A 12,461-nucleotide genomic window follows, 5' to 3' on the forward strand; every position below is an offset into this window, starting at 1 on the left:
ACTCAATCAGTTCACAGGATTCAAGTATAAAGTGTACCTTCTAACAGTTAAAGTAACTATTATTTCTAGGAAATCATGACCACGTGTTGACAGGTAAAATAAATAGATGTTTAACAAACAAAATAATCAAAATTTTCACAAGTAGCAAGCAATGAGATATGGCAGCAAGCAATTCTTGGTAAGGAATGCCTAACACGCACCAATTTTATCTTTATAAAAGTCAGAGGAAAGTAATTTCTTATGATTTGTGTTCAGTTTGTTTCTCCTTCCTTCCTCCCTCCCTTCTTCCCTTCCCAACTCCTCTCTCTGTCTCTGTCTCTCTCTGTCTCTCTGTCTCTGTCTCTGTCTCTCTCTGTCTCTCTCCCTCCCTCCCTCCCCCTCCCTTTCTTCCTTGTTTTGTTTAGCATTTCCTTAGGAGGCCCTGACTGTCCTGAAATTCATTCTATAGATAAGGCTGGCCTCAGATTCAAAGAGATCATCTGTCTCTGCATCCAAAAGTGTTTCTTGGATGAATAAAGTGAATGGTATGGTCCTTCAGCTTGTACTGTCAACAAGTACACATTTTCTGTGAAGTGTCATTGTCACCAGCTGCCTAGGATCATGAGTCAGGCAGGTAACTTGGGTTGAGGTAGGATCTCACTTGCTGACTGAGATCAGATCAGGTGTGTGCTGTGAAAGAGCAGAAGAGAACTCTGGAACTTGGAAACATCTTCCTCCTATAAGACAGAGTAGCTGTGAGATAACAGAGTAACTTTTCCCTTTCATGCCTCATTTCTGATTTTACAGGTACGATGGTGGGCGACCACACCCGCCTGGAGTTCCACAATATTGAGACTGGTATCATGACGGAGAAGCGTTACATCTCCGTGGTCCCCTCCAGTTTCATCGGCCATCTACAGAGCCTCATGTTCAATGGCTTGCTGTACATCGATTTGTGCAAAAATGGTGACATCGACTACTGCGAACTGAAGGCTCGTTTTGGACTGAGAAACATCATCGCTGACCCTGTCACTTTTAAGACCAAGAGCAGCTACCTGACCCTTGCCACCCTCCAGGCTTACACTTCCATGCATCTCTTTTTCCAGTTCAAGACCACTTCAGCTGATGGCTTCATTCTCTTCAACAGTGGTGATGGCAATGATTTTATTGCAGTTGAATTGGTCAAGGGGTAAGTAGGAGAAACCACATAGTACACACTGGCTCTCTTTACTGAAACATTTTCTAAAATATGGCTGTGAAGAAACTGTCCACTTTACTCGATGACCCCTCCCCCTGCTAGCACCCTTCTTGCTAACAAAGGTGCACGAAACGACTAAGGCTAGAAAGGACATGGACTCCTAAGATTACTTAATGAAATTCTACTAGGTTGATTTTATAAAGCTTTTAACTGAGAAATGCAGTCCTTTGAAATTATTGTTGGGTAAGCTCATTTATATAAACCATAGTAATGGTGTGCGTTACACCCATATTTTGGGTATTACCAATTATAGTTAGCAGATGCATAGTAAGAAATTAAAGCTAGTTATTTTTCAGCACTACTATTAGCACTACAATTATTATTTTGAGAGGACAGCATGGACATAGTCCCCTATGACCCAAATTATAAAATAGAGTTTCCTGAATTTCAGGAAGTTGCAGAGGCCAACATTATAGTTTTTTAAACCTCTTTTTGGACACTCAATTATGCTACTGCATATTGGAAAGTAGCCAGAACTAAGGATGTTCTGGCTGGTTTGCTTGTCTGGTACACAAGGTCCTGGGTTCGATCCCAGCACTGCATACACTGGGTGTGATGGCATAGTCCAGTATATCTAGCACTGGTATGGTAGAGATAAGAGGGTCAGTAGTTGAAGGCCAGTCTCTTCAGGAAAGCAAACTCAAGGTCAACCTGGGCTACATAAGACTATTTCAAACAAATAAAACAAACAATTCCCGATTGATATAACATTAAATTCTATTACTGTCCTCTAGTATTTTGTAGGCTCCTAACTGTACCATTTCTTAGATCTAGATATTACTGTGGAGCATTAGAAAAGTAGACTTGGGGCTGGGTGTGAATCCATGCCCAGAATTCCAGCACTAGAGAGTCTGTGGAGGGAAGATTATGAGTTCTAGTCCAACTTGTACTATATTGTAAGGCCTTGACTTTAAAAAAAAAATTAAAGAAGACTCTACGAGTCACCGAATATGGAAATGAAATAATGAATAATCTGATAATTATTGGTAACTATAAGTGTATTTAATTGGTATGTTATGTCAGGCTAGATTGGGAAATTTAAAGCCCCTTGCTTTTGATATATATTCGATTACCACTGAACTACTTTATGGACCCTGAAGTGAGTGTATGCTTTTGTGTCTCTTGTAGGTACATACACTATGTGTTTGATCTTGGCAATGGTCCCAATGTGATCAAAGGCAACAGTGACCGTCCTCTGAATGACAACCAGTGGCACAACGTTGTCATCACTCGGGACAACAGTAATACCCACAGCCTGAAAGTGGACACCAAGGTAGTCACTCAGGTCATCAATGGTGCCAAGAATCTGGATTTGAAAGGTAATCCTTATATTGAATTTGTATTTTAGAACCCTTCTCTCAACAAATAGGTTGCTTCCACTGGGAATCTCCAGGTTAGAAATTCCAGCCATACTTTTGTACCACACATGTTCCATTTGAAAACTATTGAATTATACAACAAAGCCATTTATCCAGTTTCTATACAGACCACACCTCAAAAATGCTTCCTGATCTCTGTTGATATTAGGAATGTCTTTGGGGGTCCAGAAGATGAAGTGATAAGTGATAAGTGATAAGTGATAAGTGATAAGATTTAAAAATGTGTGCAGATCCTTACTAGAGAGGGAAAAGATTCAGCTCAGTCCTTTCTGCCTGGGTGCCATTGCAGCCATATTCATTACTGTGTAATAATGCATAAACCAAAAGGACGTAGTAGTGGTTACTCTCATGCATTGTTAGATGTTTGATGGGATGTCTGTAAGACACTCGGCATATTATTTCTAACAAACACATAAAAACTATGCAATAAATGGTTGTATTGTTGAAATTGTTGTTAATCTTCATTTAATTAGATAGAACCTACTTTGTACAGTTCATATGGTGATTCAAACCTTGTGAGATGTTAGATACAGAATGAATGACCTGTAAGAAATATTTAGTTTTTTAACTTTAATAATTTAAAAACTCTGGTAGTTATTCTTACGTTAGCTGACCCACCCCTCTGCCCCCATTGTTGTATTATCATCATTTAGGAAATAGTCTAAGGTGTTTAAGCATTAGCGAACATGGCTGCCACATTCCTTCTCTACTCAGGCTCCTTTATCTTGCTCCTTTCTTTCTAGGTGACCTCTATATGGCTGGCTTAGCCCAGGGCATGTATAGCAACCTTCCAAAGCTCGTGGCCTCTCGGGATGGATTTCAGGGTTGCCTGGCCTCTGTGGACTTGAATGGGCGCCTGCCTGATCTCATCAACGATGCTCTCCACAGGAGTGGACAGATTGATCGAGGCTGTGAAGGTAGAATTCCTCTTCCTTCTAAAGTTCAGCCTTGTCACAGCACTGAGCTCCCTTGCTGCTCTGCCAGTGCCTCTCTCCTCAGTTTAACCATCCTCTGTTAATCTCATTCACCATCCAACAGCGCATCCTCATTGGTGTCCTCTTGTCACTGGTTGAGTATGCCGGACATGTGCCATGGGCTTTAAGAAGGCATGCTGGCAGATGTCCTTTTAGGGTCGCATACTTAGTGGTGAAGCACCTTCGCTGTCATGGACATCAAACGTCTCCCAATTTGCGCCTTTGTTTTCAGAGTGGCTCAAAGAGCACTAGCGATTTCTATTTTAATAACAGTAAAGGACAACGCAAAGAGTCCATATTGGTGTCACCAATTATTTGATTATTTGACGCAAATCCACTGGGAGACAGAGAAATGATGTCCCACTGTCATGATGATGGAAGGGAACTGGTATTTATTGAGTGCTTGCTGGATCAGGCTCTGCACCTCAGTCCTCAGGGTACTGTCAAGGAATAGACTTTGTTCCTACACTAGGAAGACCTGGATTAAGGTTCAGCTGACATTTGATAATTTACTTAACCATTCAGATCTAGCTTTTCTTTCTCTGCCAAATGGGACAATAATGGGCACTTCCAAAAGTAGTATGAAAAAAAAATCTGAAAGATACAAAATGCCTGATACCTAGTGGGTACTGGATAAATGCGGGATTACCGTTCCTGGATATTATCTCACGGGAGACACATAATAGCATTGCATGTTTACCCACGCTGCGCAACAACCATGCTCAGCCTGTTTCTGTAGATGGTGAAAGTAGCATCTTTCCAGAGTTGTTGGTGACGGCGCCAACAGCTTAGTTTTAGCCAGCAGAGGGCAGTAGTGTACACGTTCTGGGTTCATTCCTGCTCTCAGTTGGCCAGAGAAATAACTTTCAGGTCATCTACAGGCAAAGGTGATGCCCAACCGGTCACCAAGATCTACATCTTTGTTCTTTTGGCCGAGCCTAATGGTCTTTTGTGCAACGTACTGTGTTTCCTTACACCCATCTTTCGGTTTCCATGTCAAAACTGTTCACTTTTTTCCTGTGTTCAAGTTCATGAACACTGCGTTTAAAGCAGCTTCCATTTGAGTTATCTCTATCCCTTTAAGGCAGCTTTGCAAATGCTTCTCAGGCTAACTTGTGCTACAAAAGATGTTTGCCTTGCCTGAGTCAGTTGCCTGGTACTAGTGTCAAAAGGATCATCCCTTTGACATGCCTCCAGGTATCCTTTGACCAAGACAATGTTTTTTTAATTCTGATATTCTGATGGCCATTAAATATGTGTGTGTGTGTGTGTGTGTGTGTGTGTGTGTGTGTGTGTGTCTATGTGTCTATGTATCTGTATCTGTGTGCTTGTATGTTTATCTCTGTGTATGATGGACAAGAGGTTAGTCATCAAAAGGGATTTGAGGTAGCCATTTTGTGTTTTCCTGAAAATGCTGCAGAATTTCATTCAACTTGACCACTTTTTTTGGACTTACTGGTCTCCTCATAGTTCTTCAGATGCTATATGACAATGCAAGGAAAAAATGATGTATTTAGCATTCGACTGAGACTCTTACTTTAGAAGGTGTTGGGATGACAGGAGTTGAGCTTATCTCAGAATGTACTGTATCAAGTTAAATTACAATGCAAAATTACATATTAAAAGCAGAAAGCAGGGTTAAGCTATATGGCTAAGAAGTCTAAAGCAGTCCTGCCCTTCCATAGGATGCAAATTCAGCTCCTAGAACCCATATTATATGACCTATAACACTACATTCAGTGGACCAACACTTTCTTCTTGCACTGCCTTCCTGTTTGCGCTCTCTCTCTTTCTCTCTCTCTTGTGCATACCTACACAAGACACACAGACATACTTTCTCACACACATAACTGAAAATAATATTTTTTAAGAAAAGAAAATACAAGGTACTGTTTAAATAGCAAATTATTTTTAAAGTGTTTTATGTCATTCATATTAAATCTACTTAGCCCTCAAGCTCTACTACGCAATAGAACTGTAGTCCAATAGAACTGTAGTGTAAGGGATGGGCAGATGACTTAGCAGGTAAAGCAAGTGTTCCGCAAGCATGAGCACCAGAATTCACATCCTCAGAATCCACATAAAAGCTGAGTAGGTCATCCTCAGTCCCAGACCACAGAAACAGAGATGAGATGTCTAGAGCAAGTGGAGTTGGTACCTTAGCTGAATAGTAGGCTCTGAGTTCAAGTGAAAGATTCTGCCTCAGTAGATAAGGCACAAAGCTATGGAAGGAGATGCCTGCCATCAACTTCTGGCCTCTGTACGCATGAACATGCTCACACAGCACCTGGACGTATACTCATACGACCCACATGCAAATAAAAAAAAGAGAAATATAGCACAAGTCACACATGTAATTTAAAATTTCCTAATAGTCATATTTCAAAATGTGTAACATAACAGGAAATTAGTTTTCAGTATATATTTTATCTTAGTTAAGCAAATATAACCAGCATTTCAATGTGTGCCATAAGATGGCTCATGGGTATTTTATATCCTTTTGATTGTTATTAAACCTTCCAAAGCTTGTGTACCTTTGCAGCAGCGACTGAGTTCAGGCCACACACATTTGAAACTCGCTTGCCACATGCGTGTCTGGCTGCTGTAGTGGTAGCAAAACTCCACAGAACATGAAACATGGAGTTATTACGAAATGGAGCTACAATACTGGAGTTAAAGGAAGTTTAAACTAACTTCTACGGTAAAGACAGAAGGGAGGCATGAACCCCGCTCGGGAGAGCTTTAGGGGAAACAGTGAGAGCTCCAGCAGAAGGAAATTACCCATATCGTACTGGGGCCATGATTCCCAGCTCTGCCTGAAGCTCTCCCTCAGCTTGGGCGATTCACCACATGCATTATGGTGGACTCCAGCCTTTCTCTAAGTACTCTGATTGCTCAAAGCCGGATACGGCGACTCGATGGCTCTCCCATCCGTCTATGGCAAAGCCCGAGGGCCTAATCACATGCACTCTATTGCCATGGAGATAATAATGGTGGTTGCCCACTGAGCATTAAGACTTCCCTACTGGGTGGGATGAAGTACAGGCTGAGTGCCGAGGGAGGGAGGGAGGTCCTTGTTTATTGGACACAAATGACTTAGATAATTAGCTTAAGTGGCAAGGAAAAATGGCCAAAAAGTGGGTTAAGGCATAAATTACTATCATTGGAAGTTTGCAGCATTGTGAATAAGGCTCCAGAGAAGGTCCTGGGTGCCTTTTTAGTGTTCTGTGGAAATGACACTGTAAAGGATAGTAGAAAAGCAAAACAAAGGACCTCAGGCCTTGTAGAAACGACAAAGGATTCCATTTTCATGAGTCTCTTGCACTTCGCATGTGACTCTGAAAAATATCTTATGGTATAAGGCACATGGAATGCATGGGAGAGAGAGTATGGAACTTGGTATTATTTCTTATAGAGAATAGTAATCAAGTTGTGGATGTGGATAAGATGTCATTTCCAAAAAAAAAAAAAAAAAAAAAAAAAAGAAGACCTGGTTCTGGTTCTACTTAAAATGGCAAATAAGCTATTTTTATATACTTAGGTTAAGCTATCTAAGATATGCTACACTTTCTTGCCAAAGTCAGTGGCATTGATATTTTAAGATCCCTAATGAGTAAACCTATTATCTTTCCTTTATCTGACCTTCCAAGAACATACATAAGAAGTCATGAGTTAGAAATTATTTTAAAATATCTAAATTTGGCATTCTTTGGTTTTTAGATTATTAATTTATTTATTTAGTAACTAAGAATGATTTTGAAGTAGGTTTTGAATTTATGTTTCTGATTTAGAAATGAAGTCTGATTTCCAGTCAAATTTTAGCTGTGACATTGGCCTCTAATTTGGGCATGATTTTTTTTTTAAATAATGTCTTACTTCAAACTTGGCTGATAAACACCTGTTGAGATCAACTCAGCAGTAGAGGCTGCGGCATGCTAAGCAGAAGTGCTCTTGCACAGTTGTGGAGGGTAAACATCTGAGAGAAAGCACCACGTGCTTCATTTTGGAACTGGCATGAATCAATAAAAAAAGGACATTCATTTTTCCTTTTTGCCCACAAACATTTGCTTATACTCCTACAAATTGAAAAAATTAAGCTCTTTGGTGTCCCCAGGGTGTCATCTGAAGAGAAATGACTGACTCTGGTGCCATATTCCTTGGTGGCATTTTCAAGGGTGTAAGAGATTGGGGTGGCCTGGTGACGCTCTTATGCTTAACTCCTAAATGTTGTAAAGTATTTTTGTGGGCTTTGAATGTGCACATGTGTCTTTCAGTCTGGCCACATGCTGCCTTTATCTCTAGACTGAATGCCTTGGGGTTGGCTGTGTATGTGTGGGAAGGCTCTTCCTGCCCTTCGCTTGTGCTTTGTCAAGTTCACTCTTTCCCTGCCCCAGCTCTGCTGACTCGGCTCCCAAGAGGCCTGCTCTGCCCTGGTCTGTGCATCCTCGTGTCTGTGCTGTCTCTGGTGACCTTGTAGAGCATTTCAAGTGTCTGTCTGAGTGATGTTGGCTATGCAGACTGCATTTTTTGTTTCTGTATTGTTACCCAGTTGACTCTACTCTAACTAACCTTTGGTTATTGTTTTCGCTTTTTCTGTTCTTTTGCTAACAAAGTTGCGTTGACCAAAGCTGACCTGCAAGGTAGAGAAGGCTCTTGTACCACTTTGGACTGAAAGATGCCCTGTGTGACCCTTGGTATTGTTATATTAGAGGGTTTCTAGCTGTCACACTTCTTAGACAGCAGCCATTGTTGGGGAGGGGGCTGAAGCCAGTGTTCTTCCCAAAGGGTGACAAAAAAAAACAAAAAAATACACATGAAATATTATCGAACAGAGGATATGCCATGGGGGTATGACTCCATTCTGGGTAGGACCAAAGAGACCCATCCTAAGCTATCACTAACTCCTAACAGGATCCATTCTGGAAATAACTAATACTTCTCCCTGTATTTGCCATGGAGGGCTCCTTTAAAGTTATTCAGCATGGATAGGAGGAAGAACATTGGAAAGGAAAAAGTGGCCACTTGAGTTCTTAATTTATTACTCTCTAGGTCAGGGAGGTCATTTTCTAGAACAGAGCATTTAAGTGCTTGGACCTTATGAACGGCCATATCATTTTCTCTCAACTCATTTAAAAGAAATATTTTAGGCATGTGGGAGGTATTAATGTCATTAAAACATCGCAAAGATTTATATTTCCTTTTGGGGATTTTGGTAGAGTACTTTAATTTTCTATTGTGTGATCTAAGCAGAAAAAGTACTCTTGGGGAAACAGAGTGTCTGTGGGTTTGATCCAGAATACCCTACAAAGGACGCCTGCCTGGGAGATGTCAGTGAATATCTTCGGGAAAAGTCACTGCTGCTGTCATTCAAAGAGACATGTCGCACAGCAATAATGGCCCATCATTCCTGTTGGGTCAGGCTGCTTTGACTCAGAATAACAAAGGAGGAACAGAGCATTTTAGATGTCTTATGGCAAGCAGGGCAGGAAGCCTCAGATGGCCACTGCCGAATCTGCAATCAGGCCAAATTGTGAGAATTGGGGAAGGCAAAGGTACCTTTTGAAAGGGATATTTCATCTCTAGGACCATTTCCTTTGCTGTGACTTCCTTGATATGCAGCCCATTGGGTGTAGTTCTTTTCTCTTCACCTCTTCTTAGCAAATTGAAATATGTCCTGGAATATATTATAATTCGTGGAAAGAACCCATACCTTGAACTGCAAGCATGCTTTGTAACAGCATTCTGTTTTAAAGCAGATAGCCCTCTTGCATAATGTTGTTTTAGGCATTATGAATATTTGTCGAAAAGCGACCACAGCATATTTTTCTGGAAGTAGAACGGAAGCAGACGTAAGAGGATTCAATATACAGTGTATGATAGTCTAAAGTGATTACAGCTCCATTGGATCAGATTTAATAGGTTAAGTGAGAAAACTATATATTATCATGTTCTTCAATGTATTAACTGCATAGATTTTGAATTTCTAGACACTAGCTCAGAGTTTCTCATTAGGGACTCTGTATGTGGCAAAATCATCTTAAAGTACCCATCTGTGTTAATTAACTTATCTCCTTGCTGTGAAAAAGTATCTGACAAAAGCTGCTTACAGAAGAGGAGTTTAGTTTGGTTCATGGCTTAAGAGATGGTCCAGTTCTTCATGTCAGAGCTGGCAGAGTGTGAGGGGACTGGTCTCACTGCATCCCTAGTCAGGAAGCAGAGAATGGATAGGACTTTAGCCCAAACTACAGACATTAAGCTTGGTGTTTGCAATGACCCATTCCCTCCTGTAATGATCTACTTCCTAAAGATTCTTCACATTTCCCCAAACCGCCACCAAATCGGAGCAAAGTGTTTAAACTCAGGGTCAGGGAACATGTCACATTCAAAACACAAAACTATACCAAGGTGCAAACATGGTATTTGACAGTTATATAAAGGAGTGATTGGACAATCTGGTTACCACAAATGGTTTACCAAATGTATGCATATTGGGGGAGAAAAGACATCAAAGTATCTTACCAGCCTGCTTTTACAAAAGCATGCTTAGAAACATGCATTTTTACATCAATCCTGTGTTGCCATAAACTTTCCTTCTTGTAATGATGGAGGAGTCTCTTGTTTGTCTCAAGAGCTTATATTTGTAATTATTTTGGATCATCTTACTCTTCCCCTGTTTTATGGCAACTTAACTCTAGGATGCAGTCACTTTCATTTTTTGTTTTCTTGACACAAATGGATAGATATTGCTCATAAGCTGACAGCAATAACCTGTGGACAGAGATAGTTTGTAGCATGAAGTACCAAGGGCAGTAAAAACACAATAAAGAAACAAGGCAGTTTACAATGCAGAGGCAAAGGGACTCTGAAATGTATATAAGAATGAGCTATGAGGAGTGACATTTGTAGTCTGGGCTAATAATCAATAGTTTGAGTCCTCTTACTTGTATTACTGGATTGTGTTTTATTTACTTAATTAAAAAAAACTTCCTTAATGATCGTGCTTCTTGGTTTAACTGGAAGAGATTCGGCTATTCCTGTACATCACACATTTATCTAGGAGTGTAGATTATGCTGTCTGCATATCAGAGAAGCCAGGAAAGCAGCCAATAATTGCATTGCTGAATGAAAACTGCTGTGCTGGAGTTAGACATGGTGTCATGTGAGCAGGGAGGAAGCTGACGAGCCTGAATGGTTAAAGGGAGTCAAGGTGAGTGTTTAAGGAAAATGTCTCAGGCAGAATTTTAGCTGAGACTAAATAGCAGGTATTTCTCAGGGGAATTTATAGAGGAAACTCATGTAAGAGCTTGGCAGGTACAAGGAAATAAAGATTGTCCAATTAAAGTGAAATAATATGCATGTGGAGACGTGATAGATGATTCTGAGGCGGGGAGTGGAGATAGAATAGCTGACATTCCTTGTAAGGAGTTGGATTTATCCCGAAGGTGCTATCAGGGAGTAATTGAAATTTGGGTCTGATTTGTATTATGTAAAGATTTCCTGGCCCATTCCTCCAGAGTAGAAACTGATGGGAAGTATGGTAGCTGAAGACAGAGAGAAAGATGAGAAGTGAAGGTACGAATGCCAGGGAGAAGGGGAAGGTTCCTAGGCTCTGTTACGCTACTGGCCAAAGAATGGAAAAATGTTCCCTCCCAGAAGATGCTCAGGGTATCCCGGATGGAAACAAGCTCTTTTTCCTACCTGCTTGATAACAGAGACACATTATAGATAAAAGAATGCAAAGAATAGATGGCCGTCTTGTATGCACACCAAGCTCTATATGAGCCTGAGGGAAGGCTGTGGGTCCTACTCAGCGGAATAGAGATGCCATCAGTTTGAGAGTTCTTCGTCATCCATTTATAACATGGTCCTCCTATTGAACTCAGAAGCGTATTGATCATTTCTTTAGGTTTCCAAGGTGGATCTCACTAGAGAAGAAAAAAATCTCTGTAAAACCTTCTCTTTATAAGAAAGGAACAAAACAAAGAAAAAGAAACAAACCAAAGGAAAACCATGGGGAATAAAGCAGCATGCTTCATCCAACCAGACAGTTCGTCAGAATTACTTCTTTCTGTTCACTGTGGTTTTCCTTAACAGGTCTTATTTTTAGAATTCAATATCTTCTTTACCAGAAATGTTAGCTGTTCTTGTTCCCAGATAGTAAGCAAGAAAGTGAGGCATCCAGGATTAATTAGCGCAGGGTAACAAGGGTTACATGCTGGCTATTTATAGAAGGTTAATATTTTGGGGTTTAAATGCCTTAAAAATCTGAAGTTCTGTTAAGACATTTTTGTTTTTAAATTTCACTTTTGAAATTATCCTGTGTTGATTTATTCACTGAGGTAGGTGGTTAGTATGTAAGTGGACATACCTGGGTACATGCAGGTGTAGTGTAGTTCAGAGAACAATGCTTGACAGCAAGTTCTCACCTTCCCTTATATGGGTCCTCGGGAAGAAACCAAGGGTTATCAACTTCATCCATGAGTATCTTTGCTCCCACTAAGCCATCTCATTGACCCTCTATTAAGGTATTTTTAGAGGACACTGACATTTACCTTTGATTTTTGAGGAACATTTTAATTTTTCAATTTTGATACAAGGAATACAGTTATATTTTTTTTACCTCATTTTCCTCAAAGCTAATGGCTGAATCAGGTTCTCCATTGTATTTTATGTGATGAAATGTTGTTGCAACTGACTTAAAAGAGATCAGTTCTTCAAAAATGGTTTGCCATTTGGAATGGTTTTCTAAGAATGTGCAATAAAGAGAGGGGCAGAAATGAAGCTGAAGATCTCACAGCAGTTCTTGATTTCATCCTTCAAGGATAAGGGGTCGGGTCAATACCACCTACATAATCTGTTTCTGAACATCTC

The 12,461-nt window shown here is 40.4% G+C and overlaps 1 protein-coding gene across 32 annotated transcripts in view; it reads left to right on the top strand.

Moving 5' to 3' along the window:
- The window catches only part of Nrxn3 (neurexin 3), a 1,618,001-nt gene that overhangs the window by 799,566 nt on the left and 805,974 nt on the right, over positions 1-12,461 (top strand). For 21 of the 32 annotated variants that reach the window (XR_015621668.1, XR_015621669.1, XR_015621671.1 and 18 more), the window contains 3 exon segments: positions 787-1,168; positions 2,366-2,556; positions 3,360-3,533. Coding sequence is in view for 24 of the 32 variants with exons in the window: in XM_087552053.1 (XP_087408179.1) it covers positions 787-1,168; positions 2,366-2,556; positions 3,360-3,533 (747 nt within the window). In the remaining 8 variants the exon portion in view is untranslated. 32 annotated transcript variants of the gene reach the window in all.

The sequence above is a fragment of the Rattus norvegicus genome, chromosome 6 (assembly GCF_021556685.1).
Source record: "Rattus norvegicus strain SHRSP/BbbUtx chromosome 6, alternate assembly SHRSP_T2T, whole genome shotgun sequence".
Taxonomy (NCBI): domain Eukaryota; kingdom Metazoa; phylum Chordata; class Mammalia; order Rodentia; family Muridae; genus Rattus; species Rattus norvegicus.